At 37.3% G+C, this 15,856-nt stretch overlaps 1 protein-coding gene across 1 annotated transcript; it reads left to right on the forward strand.

Annotated features, from left to right (window-relative positions):
- The first annotated feature begins 120 nt into the window (after window positions 1-120).
- LOC133519559 (protein Spindly) lies at window positions 121-7,508 on the forward strand. Its single transcript, XM_061853566.1, has 6 exons — window positions 121-946; window positions 1,408-1,565; window positions 2,133-2,224; window positions 3,277-3,391; window positions 4,321-4,468; window positions 6,461-7,508. Exons 1-6 carry the CDS (start codon window positions 420-422, stop codon window positions 6,708-6,710), a joined length of 1,290 nt encoding a protein of 429 aa, XP_061709550.1. The 5' UTR covers window positions 121-419; the 3' UTR covers window positions 6,711-7,508.
- The last annotated feature ends 8,348 nt before the right edge of the window (window positions 7,509-15,856 follow it).

Consider the following 15,856-nt stretch of genomic DNA (forward strand, 5'->3'; position numbering starts at 1 on the left):
TTAAAAAAAAGAAATGTCATTCGATTTCGATCCTTGATTCTATGGAATGTAGAGGTAAGGTATACAATATCCTAGGCAGAACTATTGCAAAAGTGTCCAGCTGTTAGCTATAAATAATAGTTCCAAATCTCTCTAGAGTAGCTAAGAACCTAGGTGTTATTGATTTGAATTTTCTTTTCAAATATTTTAGGTATTGTAGCGCCACCTATATAAGGTGTTTTGACGAACACTCTTTGGTACATGGAGATTGTATTCCTTACCTCTACCTTCCATACTCGATCCGATGTCACTGCCGTTGTGTATTTCGCCGTTGCCGTTTATGTTTGAAATATAAGGAGTGAAAACTGGTGTTTCAAAGTTAAAATTAAAATTTTTGATACACATCTATAGAATTGCGTGTTGAGTCTTATAAAGTGACAATGGATTACTCCACCATCAGCAACAAAACAGGTTGCACAGAAATCGTAGACATAACTAATGGTGACCTGACTGAGAAGTATTACTCTCTCAAAAAGCAATTCGACGACCTATCCCGCAATTATGATGCCACAAAGCAGGAGCTACACGAAGCTACTCGGAATTATAACACAGCTTTAGACGTGCAGAGGTACTTATCGGCTGAAATAGAGTCCCATCAAGCTGAAGAGGCGCGGAGAAAGAATGAGTTGAATTCCAAAATAACTAAGCTTCAGGAGGATATTTCAGCGTTACGCGAGGAACGTACGGAGCTGATTGAAAGTCACGCTAAGGAGGTAAAGAAGTTTGAAGATGAAATTCGCCGTTTGAAAGAGGAGAATGCATTTAAAGAAGACAGGCAGTCGCCGGAGCGTGATACAGGGGAGTTGGATGAAGCACGGGCCGCTCTGTCGTTGGCGTTGGAGGATGCCGCGGCAACGAAGGCGGCGCTAGAAGAAACAAAGGCTGAGATTGTATCTTGGAGGATGAGGTGAGCTTTTGCTTTCTATATTCCCATATTTGAGAATAAAACATTAGTAATTAGAATACCAGTGTCTTTGAGAAAGTTACTTAATTTAAGCTTAAAATCAATCCGGTTTGCAATCCCTAGTTCCTACTTTTCTTTGTTCTGTAAATAAAGGCAATTTTTTTTTTTTTACTTAATTTAAGCTCAGAAATGCACCCTTGAAACTAAGGGAAAATAGGTCGTAGTAACAGTAATATCCATTAGGCGGGTCCACACAGAGCGAGCAATTGTGCGACCAATGCAATGTGCAATTTCCTCGCACATATGCTCGCTCTGTGAGCACCCGCCTAATAAAAAATAAACACTGGATACAGCACAATACAACCGAGGATTGCTCATTATTTTTGACCACCACACACATATGAAAGGTTAACGACCATTGTAGTTACTATTACTTCTTTGAGTATTTGATTTATTTTCCCCAGGTCTGAAGAGCTGGTAGCAGAGATGGGCCAAATGCGTGAAGCTGCGGAGCTCCGGCGCGACGCGCTCCGAGCCGCCGCCGCGCGCGCGGCGGCCGCGCTGGCCGACCTCGCCGAGGCGCGCGCCATGCTGCATCAGCCTGATGAGGGGCCCGAGCATGGTGAGGAACTGTACATCTTTAAATAGCTGTAGGAATCTTTTGAGAACTAATAATTCCATGCTCCTCTAGAGCTACTCGGCTTTTTTGGTCATATCATGTGGTCTAAAGGGCATGACCCAGAAAGGCAGATTATCTTGAGTTTCATACCACAATTGTCTCTTGGACAGTGAGACAAAATAACAACCCAAATGTACATTTTCAAATACATATATGGGAAAAATTCACTCAGGACTTGTAACACAAAGTTTCCAAAGTAAGTAAGTAGTAAGTATCAATAAGTAAGTTGTAAAGTATAATTAGTAGTAGTAAGTGGTAGTAGGTAAGTAGTAGTAGTAAGAAGTAGTGAATAAGTATAAGTTGTATTATTATAGCATGGCATTTTACATTAATATTTATTTACGTGTAAAAAAATAATTGTGCATGCCATTTTGTGGCTAAACATAATTTACCTACCATCTTATGTATACCGCGTTTATCGCAATATTTCATTCATTCATTCAAAGCTTTGCCATACACCACCCACTAATTCCTTTTATAAAATTTCAACAATATTGTTCATTATTGCAGCGGCAAAGGGGAATTCCATTTTTGCCGAAGTAGAAGACAAAAGACAAGAGATGGCCAAAAATCTTATACATATGAAGCAGACAAATGCTAGAGTAAGTAATTACATCATAGACGTAAATATGATAAGGGGGCATCCATTAATTACGTGAGGGGTTTTTGAGAATTTTTTGATATATCAATAGTTAATAGTTTTAAGTCTTAAATGTTAATTTTTATTATTTATTATTGTGGAATGTACCACATTACATTCTATAAATTGTATATACAGATGTCATTCACAATGAAAAAATCAACTTATTTTTCATTGTGATTGACATATGCAAATATACAATGTATATAGCCGGTTTTTAGCATTAGAAAAAGCGGTTTTTAGCATTAAAGCGATTTTGACTGTGTCTTTTTATTGAAAAACACTTTTGTAATATAAGTCACGGCAATTATGTACCAATTATAAATCATACACGATCATTTACATTCTTTTGCTTTCATAAGTAACAGTTACTGATTTTTAAAAAGCGTTTTTCATTAAAAATACATGTTAAGATTATTTAACTTTTTTCTATTGCTAAAAAAACGAACTATTTACATCTATTCATGGATTTTAGTATAAAGAAGAATTGTGTCCGATTTTGGCATAGTTTAGTCTAGAAACATGTTTTACTTTAAATTAATCTGATTCTCTCAAATTGTTACTACTACTTATTGGCTGATAAAAATTACGTGATATTTGCCAAAATCCCCCTGAAGCCCTACAGCTAAGTTCAGTAGGGTAGGTTAATACAAAGAGGATTTGAAATAGATGTGTATTGTCAAACTTTGTAGCCACGTAAATTTACTGCCATCTTACACATAATTACCCCAACACCATTTGACTTTGATCCTTGTTCTTTCAATTTGTTCAATATCAAAAAGAGGCGCCATTTTACCAGGTAGTACCTAAAGGTTATGGCGTCATCGCTCGAAACGATGCTGCTATACCTTTGGCCTTTGATCTATTAGATGGCGCCACTTTTTTATATTTATTTAAAAAATTGAACACATATCAGTAAAAGAATACGGATAAAAGTCAAATGGCGTTCTAATTGATTTAATTATGTGTTAAAAGATGGCAGTAAATAAGTCACAGTATAATGATTGTTTTCAGCTAAGAAGAGACTTGGCCAACAAACAAGCTGAAGTGGAGGCGTTGCTTCACGAGAAGCAGAATATCTGGGAGCAGCAGGCTGGCGATGCCGCACACTACGACAGGGAGCTTATTGGTATAGTTTGGGTTTTGTATTATAGTCTGTATCTTTAGGTCTTATTCTTCCTCGCGTTGTCCCGGCATTTTTGCCACGGCTAATGGGAGCCTGAGGTCCGCTTGACAACTAATCCCCAGAATTGGCGTAGTTTTTACGAAAGCGACTGCCATCTGACCTTCCAACCCAGAGGGTAAACTAGGCCTTATTGGGATTAGTCCGGTTTCCTCACGATGTTTTCCTTCACCGAAAAGCGACTGGTAAATATCAAATGATATTTTGTACATTAGTTCATACAAAATCTCATTGGTACGAACCGGGGTATGAACCCGTGACCTCCGGATTGAAAGTCGCACGCTCTTACCGCTAGGCCACCGGTGCTTATTACAAAACTAAATTACTATTGATTAAAATGATTAACCAAATTATTCCGATATATTCCTATTAACAAAATAGCATGATTACAGGAGCTTCGTTGTTATATTGAGTAAGTAATATATCGTAGTAAAAATTATGTAAAATTTGGACACAATGAGTTAAATTAATAGACTTGAAGAATTTTCTTATCCAATAAAATACCGAATTGTGGTGTGAAGAATACGCGAATGTGAAGAATGCGTAATTCGTGACATCCCTGTTTTGTATATTTATATATAATGAGTGATGAGTTAACATGCATATAACCGCAGGTATAATGATTATAATTTAATTGCGTTAGATTTTACTCTCTTAGGCCGCAATCAAGACTATCATACAAATAATCATATATAAGGGATCCTATCTGACAGTAATCCTACAATTATTATCATATAGGTCAAATTCGTTAAATTACACAAAAAAAAATCTGTTCTGAGCTATCATAAACGGCTGATAGGTACCATAGTTTACGAACACGGAGTCTTGATTGCCGGCGTTCTACTGATTCCATTTAAATAGATCTCCCTTCACAGAAAGTTACTCGGAGCGCATAACTCAGCTAGAGGAGCTGTGTGAGCGCCAGCGGCGGGAGTTGTCGCGCTGGTTCAAGTCTCTACGCGAGGCCTCGCCTCCTGCTCGCGCCGAGCCGGGCTGGCTGCCCGCCGTGCTCGAGCATTTCAAGTAAGACTTACTTTAGCTTATCCATAACCGTTAACACGAGAAATCTGACTCGGAGCTCATAACTCAGCTAGAGGAGTTATGCCTGCTCGCTCTGAGCCGGGCTGGTTGCCTGCCGTGTTTGATCATCTCAAGTAAGACTTACTTTAGCTTATCCATAACTGTTAACTAGAGAAATCTGACTCGGAGCTCATAACTCAGCTAGAGGAGTTATGCCTGCTCGCTCTGAGCCGGGCTGGTTGCCTGCCGTGTTTGATCATCTCAAGTAAGACTTACTTTAGCTTATCCATAACTGTTAACTAGAGAAATCTGACTCGGAGCGCATAACTCAGCTAGAGGAGTTATGCCTGCTCGCCCTGAGCCGGGCTAGTTGCCTGCCGGGTTTGATCATCTCAAGTAAGACTTTAGTTTATCAACAACCTTTAAAGATATCGATATTATGAATTCTTTTCAAATTGAGAAACTTTTCGAAATTTTGCCTGGTTAAAAAACGAATGAAATCTTTACAACCTTGAATGTCAATTAATAGTTACATGTTTGTTTAATAAGTGGGCAAAGTTGTTATTTAAACCCTCTTGTAAATATTGACATCCGAGCAAGCGAAAGATTCCAAAATTGATCCGCGTTTGAAAAGTGGAAGCTTAAATATCTTAAGTAAACAAATTTTGCCACCGAATGCAACACGAAATTGTTCACCACGGCAATGCTAGGAAAATACTAACTGTAAAACGTTACAAATCAAATCCAAATGAACATTGTTATTATTTATCATGCAAAATCCATAGGCTACGGCGACTGCTTACGGGCCGTATACTACCAGCCAACATACGGAAATGATTTAAAATTTGCATCAAATTACTTTGTCACTCTTGTGGACAGAATGCAACTTTTAAGAGAGCCTTTACGAGCTGGTGTGGTAAAATAGTATTTTATACAATCGTGATATAATAGAGAGCTTTTCAGTCGAATACCGTGTTTTATAGTGAGGTACGAGATTGAAAAGCTTGATTGTATCACTATTGTATACAATACTTTTTCTACGAGTCAACAAAAATAATACTTTAAACTAATAAAATCATACAGGTAAACAAGCCAAAAGTATACAGCTATTTAAGATACGCGAGCAGCCGCGATACCTTCATACTCGTTCGCGCCCCGGCCGCCGGGACCCGGCGGGGTGGGCAACGACATCTTCTCGTAACTCATGACGCCCTGGTACTTGCTCCTTGCTAAATTCAATTTTTAGACAGTTTTTTTTCGATTTTGGCCACCGTAGCCTATGGAGACTAACAAGCAACGGTAAACGGTTTTCGTAGTCTATAGATGTTGCTATATTAAGGGTGTCTCATGTGCGTTTATGACTTATGAAGCAATTGTATCTACTATACAACCTAGAATAAATAATTAATTTGAGCTATCGTTTTGTTTTGTCCTCTTGACCACGGAGAGCTGTGATTGGCATTTCATTATAGTTGACTAAACCGTTTCGAAATGACTATTATAGTTGAGTTGCGAGCCTATACATGAAAGTACTCAATTACAGTTTGGTATACGAAATCTTAATTCAACCATTACAGTCGATGTGAAGAAAAAAAGTATATATTTAAGGTAGACGTCCACAGCACGGCATCCCACGCAACAAATCAGTCGTCGTCCTTGTATACTAAAATCCGTTGCGAGCGATACGTGCGATGCGGCCCTGTGAATGTCTACCTTTAAGGCGCAGGGTAGGGCAAGGCATTCTCCATACAAACCTTGTGCAAGTTTTATTCGTTAGTTTTGGCACTATAGCATTTAATTTCATTTTTTGCTTGTATATATTGGATATACGCAGAACTTGATGTAGAAATTTTTCTTTATAAAAAAAAATACAAATACAGAAAAATAAAATTAAAAAAAAAACATCAAGCCAAACAAACGAAGAAAAACGCGCACAAAGTTTGTATGGAACGAGCTTGCCCTACCCTTCGCCTTAATGTAATATGTATCCCTTAGAACGGAATGCGATCGGCTCCGCGCCGAGGTGCTGTCGCTGGGCGCCGGCCAGCTGGCCAGCGCGGCGCAGGTGCGCGACCTGCGCCGGAAGATGGCGCTGCTGGCCGCGTCGGGCGCCGCGCCCGGCCGGCCGGAGCCCTCGCCAGGCGCGGCCGCCCCGCCCGACGTCGGACCCGTGCCCGTCTACAAGGCCGTGCAGGCGAACAGGATGGCGCCCGACGATGTTAGGAAGAAGGTCTCCTTCAATTGAGGGCCGAGATCCTTTCACTATTTAATTAGGCGGGTCCTCACAGAGCGCGGGCCAGTGTAGACGTGCCTCGGCCGTAGTGTACGCGAGGAAATTGCCTCGCGCGTATGCGTAAAAAGGATATTACTGTGATACCTAAGTGTAGTTTTTGTAAGCATCAAAAAATAAGACTTGTAGATGTGGGCATTTAAAAAAGTGATTCCGTAATAATTCTCAATAAATATTTTTAAATATCATGAAAACTAGTATTAGCCCCTTTGCAAATGGCTTCTATAAACATTGCAAACATCGAAAATAATTTGGACCCAAATAACTCAATTTTTTTATCATGTAAAAAACACTTTAATATGAACTAAATATCATAATTGACAACATTTCATATTTTTAAGTGCTACTTTTTATTGTCTACATCGAAAGAACGCACTAATTTAAGGTAGCCGTATTTTTTTTATTTTGCGTAAGTCCTATATTTTGGTCATAAAATCTATTTATATTGTTACTCGAAACAAAAGGGCCTATGTAACAAACGTCATTTGTGAGAATCGTGACGTCACGGATCTGTTTCATACACTGGAAAAAACGTTGAATTAATCTACGTTTGAGCATAGACAACAGTGCGAGTGACATAACCTCAAACGTTAAAAATAAAATCACAAATTAACAAGTGTCACAAACGTCAAAACTCAAGTCAAACGATGGTTTTCATCCCGTTTTCAATGACAATGACAATGTCAACCCAATCGGAAGTCATTTTTTTGCTTGTAGTGGCAGAACTGAAGGAGCTGGGTGACGTCAATTTCCGTTTTAACTATTTTTAGAGATTTTGAATACAAAAATTCGTAAAAAATATATAAAATTATTTTTTTTGTAATCTACAGGAGCCCCTCTCGAAATGGTTTTCGATTTAGGGATATTGAAAATTTTGAAATGTTGTCAATTATGCAAGTAAAAATTAATCTTGTTTTGCCACCGACGTAATATAAAAAAAAAGAACTATATCCTCATTAGTCCCATTGACATTTAGTTAATACATATACATAATAAGTGCCTTACATATTAAGTATAAATAAATAAGTTTAATGCATTCTTATATAATCCTGCCTTTTATTTATTCCTTGTCAAATTCCATAGTCTGTCATAGTCAATATTTTCTATGTCCGTCCAGATCAAGACCAGATCAAAGAATGATTAAAAGTAGAAGGGGTGTCAGTTAAGAAAAATTCGTGCTTCGAATCTGTCCACTAAAGTATTTTACAGTGATAAAACCGCTGTACGACTTCGTTCCGTACATCAACACATTCACCGCTGAACTACGGTCGTAGCCGATAACATGGGTTTTCCAGTATGTAGCGAAAATGCTTCGTAGAGGCAACACAACGACGTGTCATGATTAGCGCTGAATGGGTTAAGCTCCTAAGACCTAACAGTACAAAAGTAAAATCCAAAATTTGGTTCTGAAATGAACGAACGAAAAGAAATGCAACTTTGTTCCCATTATATATTATGATTAAAATTTCATCGAACTGAATAAATACCGTGAGTACTATAAGCAGGACCATCGACTATGACCTTAGGCATAAAGCGAGGTTTAGACTAGCGAGAATTCGCATGCAATTTTCATTAGTTTACGGTATCTGATCAAACTTTTAGAGTTGTACCCGCTCGGTCTTTAAAAAGAGCGCTCCGATCTCGGTCAAACGAACTAGTTTGCTCTTTTAGTTCCTTTAGTTCAGGAGCAAATCTCGAGATATGAATGAGGATGACTAGGTTATATCTTGCTCTCGCTCGCAAATAAACAGAGCGAGAGAGAGCGACTTTCTTGACCTTGACTCAATCCGATCATTCGCTCCCGACCGATTTGTTACTAGGTACCGACGTACCGACTACTGAGCTAAAGGACCGAGACCGATTAAGAGCGCTTAATATGAACTAGTTCCTTTCGGTCCGTGGTGGGATTTCATTCCTTTTAGTTCTTCGGTCCTGACCGACTCAAGCCTACAAACTTTTGAATGCAGTTTACCTTAGTAGTCGGCAATGTAAAGTAAATTGCATGCAAGTTTTTGCTAGTCTACGCCTCGCTTTAGATTCACTTGCAAGTTTTACTTACGTAAGCAGGGACAAAGCTATTTGTTAGAAAAAGATAATATATTCCTCTCTCATTCTCTAGTATAGCTGTGTTCCTCTTACGTAAGTAAATCTTACAAGTGTATTTTAGACCTTAGGAGGATAGGTACGGTCACGGTTATAAAACTTGAAAATTCTGTTACCACAACGCATCTTCAGCTGTCAAACTCAGGGGCACGATCTCTTCTACAATCAATAAGTTTGATCCAGAGGCAGAGGGCCTACCGCGAAAAACGAAAAAAGCAAATTCATCGTCTCTTTATTCCTATTGCATATTCGAGCGATAGAGAAACAGATAAAGAAATTTCGTTCGGCGGTAGGGCATCACACCACAGATAATAAAATTAAAAAAAATCTCACTGCATCCACATCCGATAATTTCTGTTTTGCCCTATGGCTGACTGGTAGAGTATGACTTATTAAGTCCGCCATTTGTACTTATTTTTATTGTGCAATAAAGTTTAAATAAATAATGTACCTATGTAGATTACCTTAACAATCTCAACCCAGATAATGCACAATGGTCACTAATGCATATGATTTTCACCCGGCGATGCTTGACGGACTGTCGCATTTTCTCCTCGTGTTGCGCAAGCGCTATTAAAGTAACGTAGTACGAGATCAAACTGAGCTTCTGGTCGGGTCATGAGTTATTTTGAAAATTCATCTAGAAGAGTAGGTACATTCTTAAACTATGCTGGGGCCCTTGGGTTGGGCACATAAGAATTTGGGCCCTTATGGACAGTAAAGAAATCGAATTAAACCAACATTTTTCTACTCTGATCTTCTATTTATTATGGGTATACTGCTACTGTCTGTCCTTCGAGGCCCGCTGAGGAGGGGAGCCCTGGGCACGGGCCCCGTGTGCCCTTATGGTAAATACGGTATTGGGTACTACGAGTATAATCGTGAAACCAAAAGCAACCTAAAATTTGTTGAACTCATGTATTGCAGACATATGCAGCATATGCTATGCTTTGCTTTAATTAGATTTATTTTATACTAGGTTATAAAATAGGCTAGGGCCCGGTGCTATTAGAATCCTCCTTTATTTTTCGTCTTAATGTAATTTATTATTTATCTGTACTGGATAAGTAATAACTTAAATTATAATAAAAAAAGACAAAATGGAAGTGAAATATGAATTAAACACTAATAAAACTGAATTCCAGGCATGATTATGTTGCTCTGGTCAGTGATGTTAAAGTTCTGCGTACGAACTCAGGAAAGCCTCGGTGCCCACGCCCCATGTTCCACAGCCACCCATGTTCGCATTGTCATTTTTAGGGTTCCGTAGCCAAATGGCAAAAAACGGAACCCTTATAGATTCGTCATGTCCGTCTGTCTGTCCGATTCTGTCACAGCCACTTTTTTCCGAAACTATAAAAGCTACCTATACTGTTCAAACTTGGTAAGTAGATGTATTCTATGAACCGCATTATGATGTTTACACAAAAATAGAAAAAAAAACAATAAATTTTGGGGGTTCCCCATACTTAGAACTGAAACTCAAAAAATCTTTTTTCATCAAACCCATACGTGTGGGGTATCTATGGATAGGTCTTTAAAAATGATATTGAGGTTTCTAATATCATTTTTTTCTAAAGTGAATAGTTTGCGCGAGAGACACTTCCAAAGTGTTAAAAAGTGTGTCCCCCCCCCCCCGTAACTTCTAAAATAACAGAATGAAAAATCTAAAAAAAATATATGATATACATTGCCATGCAAACTTCCACCGAAAGTTGGTTCGAACGAGATCTAGTAAGTAGTTTTTTTTAATACGCCATAAAAATTAAAAAAAAAAAATTTTTTTCATCAAACCCATACGTGTGGGGTATCTAAGGATAGGTCTTCAAAAATGATATTTAGGTTTCTAATATCATTTTTTTCTAAACTGAATAGTTTGCGCGAGAGACACTTCCAAAGTGAAAAAAAGTGTGTCCCCCCCCTGTAACTTCTAAAATAACGGAATGAAAAATCTAAAAAAAATATATGATATACATTACCATGCAAACTTCCAACGAAAATTGGTTTGAACCAGATCTAGTAAGTAGTTTTTTTAATACGTCATAAATGGTACGGAACCCTTCATGGGCGAGTCCGACTCGCACTTGGCCGCTTTTTTCGGTAACAACATAAACATTTCAGTTGGATCTCGGCCTATATAGTTTTTGTATAGGAAGAGAGCCGATGCATCATCGTCAGGCGTCACACTTCGTCGGAGCCGATACTGATCGGAATACGCGATTAAACTTATTTATGACATTTATGATTTATTTAGTAAAAGTCAACGCCTATGGTAATTACATTACTAATTAATAACTCAATCAACGTAGTCTTAAATTATTCCCAAGTTGATAAAAAGCGTTGGTAGCCTAGCGGCAGTTACATTTTTTTTCGAAACGGTTAATTCGGAAAATATTCACTTTAAAAAAAAATGCTTGTTGAAGATCCCTATTCGTCGTCATATGGTTGAAGCGAACAAAATGTTTGTGTAGTTTTTATTTTACCATTTTGTCGGTATGATTGATTGATGTATCCATGTCAAATTGCAGCTTTCTATTACTAACGATCACGGAGCAAAGCCGCGAACGGACAGACAGATGGGCATGGCGAAACTATAAAGGTTCATAGTTGACTACGGATGATTCAAAAGTGATTGAAAAATGCGAGCAAGATCCTGAGCAAACTCAGACGACTTTAAACCGAAAAGAAAACCTAAGTTGGACCTTCAAGATCGGTTTTTTTGGTCGATTTTTGTTGGTAGATGTTTACCTATCGATAACATTTGGTGGATAGATAGAGTTCCCTGTTCGTACAACATAAGCTCAATTTCACCGTATGACCTAAATATTCCACTGAGTTACAAAAATGTATGGTATTTTTTTGTCAGTTACCTATCGATAAAATTTGGTGGACAATTAGATACGAGTTCCCTATTCTGTAACATACGCGCAATTTCACCGTATGCCCTAACTTCCACTGAGTTACGAAAATTTATGCTATTTTCGAAACTTAAGGTGGTTCGATTTCCATACAAAAAACAATTGCGTTTTATGAAGTCATTACCTACACACTATAACTACATAAATATGTGCGCATCTATTTACTGTAGAATATTCGTTTGCTCTAAATTGATAGAAAAACTTTGTTTCATACAGAAATCACGTAAAAAACGTTATTTTGGTGTTACATAAATAAAAAATATAACAGGATAAGTTGTGACTTCGTATTTATTCCGTCCAGAATAAGGATCTCTTTAAAGCAGTCTTATTTTATCCAAATGTAATGAACAAAAAAAAAGAACACAATAAAAATTGGCCCAAAAGATACGAAAAGCACTTTCTTAATAGTGGTAGTGAACTAGTGCGTTTTTATGCGTTCATATTAGTAATAAAAACAGTAAAAAGTATGCGATATCTTCAGCCGAACACATCAATAAAATTAGACTTAGTTTTCTGCTCCTATATTGCGGTTGTCCGCATTAGAGACCAGAGTATAAACAGTAGTTTATTTTCATAGTAGGTACTATTATGAAGTTTATTTTTATTTATTTATAAATAAATAAATATTATACGACATTATTACACAAATTGACTAAGTCCCACAGTAAGCTCAATGAGGCTTGTGTTGAGGGTACTTGGACAACGATATATATAATAGGTATATAAATATTTATAAATACTTAAATACATAGAAAACACCCATGACTCAGGAACAAATATCCATGCTCATCACGCAAATAAATGCCCTTACCAGGATTTGAACCCGGGACCATCAGCTTCGTAGGCAGGGTCACTACCCACTAGGCCAAACCGGTCGTCATAGATACATATTGATACTGGGAAACAGCGAAACATAACACTTATAGATAATTACACTGAAATATATCCATAACCCAAAACAGTTTCCACTACTGAATTAGATCATTATGGTTGCTCAGACAAGACTTTGTTTGTACGATTCAATTAAACTATCTCTAGATCTAGTGCTATAGAACTAAACAATGAAAATTTGGAAAAAGCACAAATATCACAATCAAAAATATCAAAATCAATACTCTCTTAGTATTTGCTCTATTGGTTAGTAGTAAGCTTAGTAACTGGCCCCTAGCGGCTAATCCTTTGTCTATTGTTAACTAAAACCGCGCGTGCCACTACCTGCAAAAAAGGGTATAATTCTGTTTTTTTTTTTTTACTTTATGGGGTACACTTAACAGAAATCGTACAATATCATGAAACATACAATTGCATATCATGGCTTAGAAACTAGCACGAGATCAAAAATAAGTGTACACAGCATGCTTTACAAGTAGGCGCAAATGTTACAAATTAATTTAACACCATATCAACAAATAACTATCTGAACATCACAATATAACTTTACATTATTAAGATTTAACATCGCAAAGGAGACAAACCCAAGTCAAAGCTGATGTCATCCGTCAGTGAGAGAGGAGGAGAAAAGGATGTCAGCCAAGCATTTCTTAAACCTAGCAATGTGGGGGTCAAAAATATCAATGCCCCTACAGCAATGATCACCGGCTATTAAATCATTATATTGGCGTATATATATAAAATAATTCTAATTGGCATCAGAGCGCGGGCTAGTCCAACGCTCAAAAAACCAGTGTAGGTGCGCCCTCCGATAACGCGCCTTTGTTCCGCATATCGAGGACATATTTTAGACTGGTTCTGTAGCGTTCGACACGCCGGCACTCAGTAACCGTAGAGGGATCACACAAGAAATCGCAAATTATTTTTCCATTTGTTCATTTTGAATCTTATTTCAATTACTATAAGAGTTGTAATTCAATAACCGGTTAAAGTGACCGGACCATTTTTTTATGCAGGTAGTAGGGATTGCAAACCGGATTGATTTTCAATCCGGCCGGATCCGGCCGGATTTTGACCATAACCCGGCCGGATCCGGCCGGACCGGATCCGGTTTGGTATAGGGATATCAAAGTTAATTAAATGATATATTTTTCTAGTTTTTTGCGTAATACGTATTCCTAAATCTATAATTTGAAGTTAATAAATAACTTCTTAACAATAAAATAACCCTTAGTAGTAAAAAGTGTGTCATTGTCAATATCACTTAAAAACCAAAATATGAAATTGGTCATTTATTATATATAACCCATTCACAAATGCTCAAATTTTCGTTTACAATTATAAATTTGATTAGTTTCCAAAGCCCGGTAATGGGATGTGGGGTGGGAATTGGAACTCCTTGAAAAGACAAGTTTTCGTAACTGTTCCTTGATTGAATTCTTTGTAACGATGACATCCATTCTAGTAAGAAAATTAGATATTTTACTATTAACCAAAATAATGTTAAATTTTCCCTCCTTTTTGCCCAAGAAAGTAGTAGACTGTATGATTTAAAAAATTTAACTTTTTTTTAATTTACAGAAAATTATATTGGTCAAATTATAGGGAATGGAACACAACACAACGATCTCATGCGAAAAATAATAGAGTGTAGGATTGAAATCCATCGCGGAAAGGGACTCCCTAAGAAAAGTTACATGGATCAAATAAAGAATTGGCTAGACGTAGAGTAGCATGTACCATGAAGGAAATTGCATAAGATTGAATGAAATTGTAAATACAAAAGATTCTCTCTCAAATTTTAATACAAAATAAACAATATTTTTCATATATATATCATAATATATATAAAATCGAAGTAAACTAAAGATTATCAATGTTATCATTTCAATTTATACATTCATTTTCATTACAATCTTACCATCATATATTCATTCACACATGTAACACATATTGATTAGCCCAACTCTAGTCGGTTGAGTACCGCCGACTTAATCCTGCTCATTTGTTTACTTTTAATCTCCTATCACAACATTATGACACTCTTTTCTTCTCTTTAGCATAAATTACAAATGCCTTCCGTGGCATCTCCATCGTTTAATTTTTCCTTCTATTACAGTATTTATGTTATCTTCGCATAGTGCCACCAACATGAAAGGCAACTTCTGTTCCCAGTCATCGTCATAATAAATATATTTTTATTTAACTAAATTTAAACGTTATCATTCGTTTTATGCTCTGTTCAACTTCATACCTCTCATCCGTCGCCTTTTCCTCATCTAAACCGCACAGTGCGTGCTGTATTTAGGCGTTTTTTTATATGACCGGATCCGGTCCGGATCCGGTGATTTTTACCGGATCCGGTAGCTCCTGTAAAGTGCCGGATCCGGCCGGATTACCGGATCCGCCGGACCGGATTGCAATCCCTAGCAGGTAGTGGCACGCGTGGTTTTAGTTAAGAATAGACAAAGGATTAGCCGCTAGGGCCAGCTACAAAGCTAACTACTATAGTAGAGTAATACATTATTTATGAACTCAATTATGGCTCAAAATACTTAGTTCCATGTAGGAATTATACCTTGTTTTTTTTTTATAATTATTGCCTGGGTACGAGTCGTTTAACCTTTTGAACGCTGTATGTCATAAACACAAACATCACTGAAACGCCAAGCTCCCGGGCGCAAGGGTTAATGTAAACCTTACTTGGAAGTGTGAATGTTACTTTGACAGCGTACGTCATGACACCTATTTATTTATTTATTTAATCTTTATTGCACAAAACATGAAGGTACAAATGGCGGACTTAATGCCTTAAGGCATTCTTTACCAGTCAACCAATTGACCAAACTTATAGTTGTCCTTGGCGCTGTGGGCACGACTAAGGGTTCTTGGCGTTCAAAGGGTTAAACCAATTCTATCTTGGATATTCAACCATTTTGCATAAGTTCATCAATGTATGGAAACGTCATTGGTGTGTAAAAAAATGCTTGATTTGTTGATGAAAATACAAAAATCGTTTTATGTAACCCATTATTAAAATGGATTAAACAAAATGGTACTAACTTGAAACTGTATATTTTTGAACAAAAAAAGAATTTTCCAATGACAGCACACACGGAGTACTGAGGTAAAAACGTACAAAAAACTGTCGAATTCATAACCTTTTGAAGTCGGTTAATAATCCGGTCG

This window comes from Cydia pomonella, chromosome 7 (genome assembly GCF_033807575.1).
Source record: "Cydia pomonella isolate Wapato2018A chromosome 7, ilCydPomo1, whole genome shotgun sequence".
In the NCBI taxonomy this organism is placed as follows: domain Eukaryota; kingdom Metazoa; phylum Arthropoda; class Insecta; order Lepidoptera; family Tortricidae; genus Cydia; species Cydia pomonella.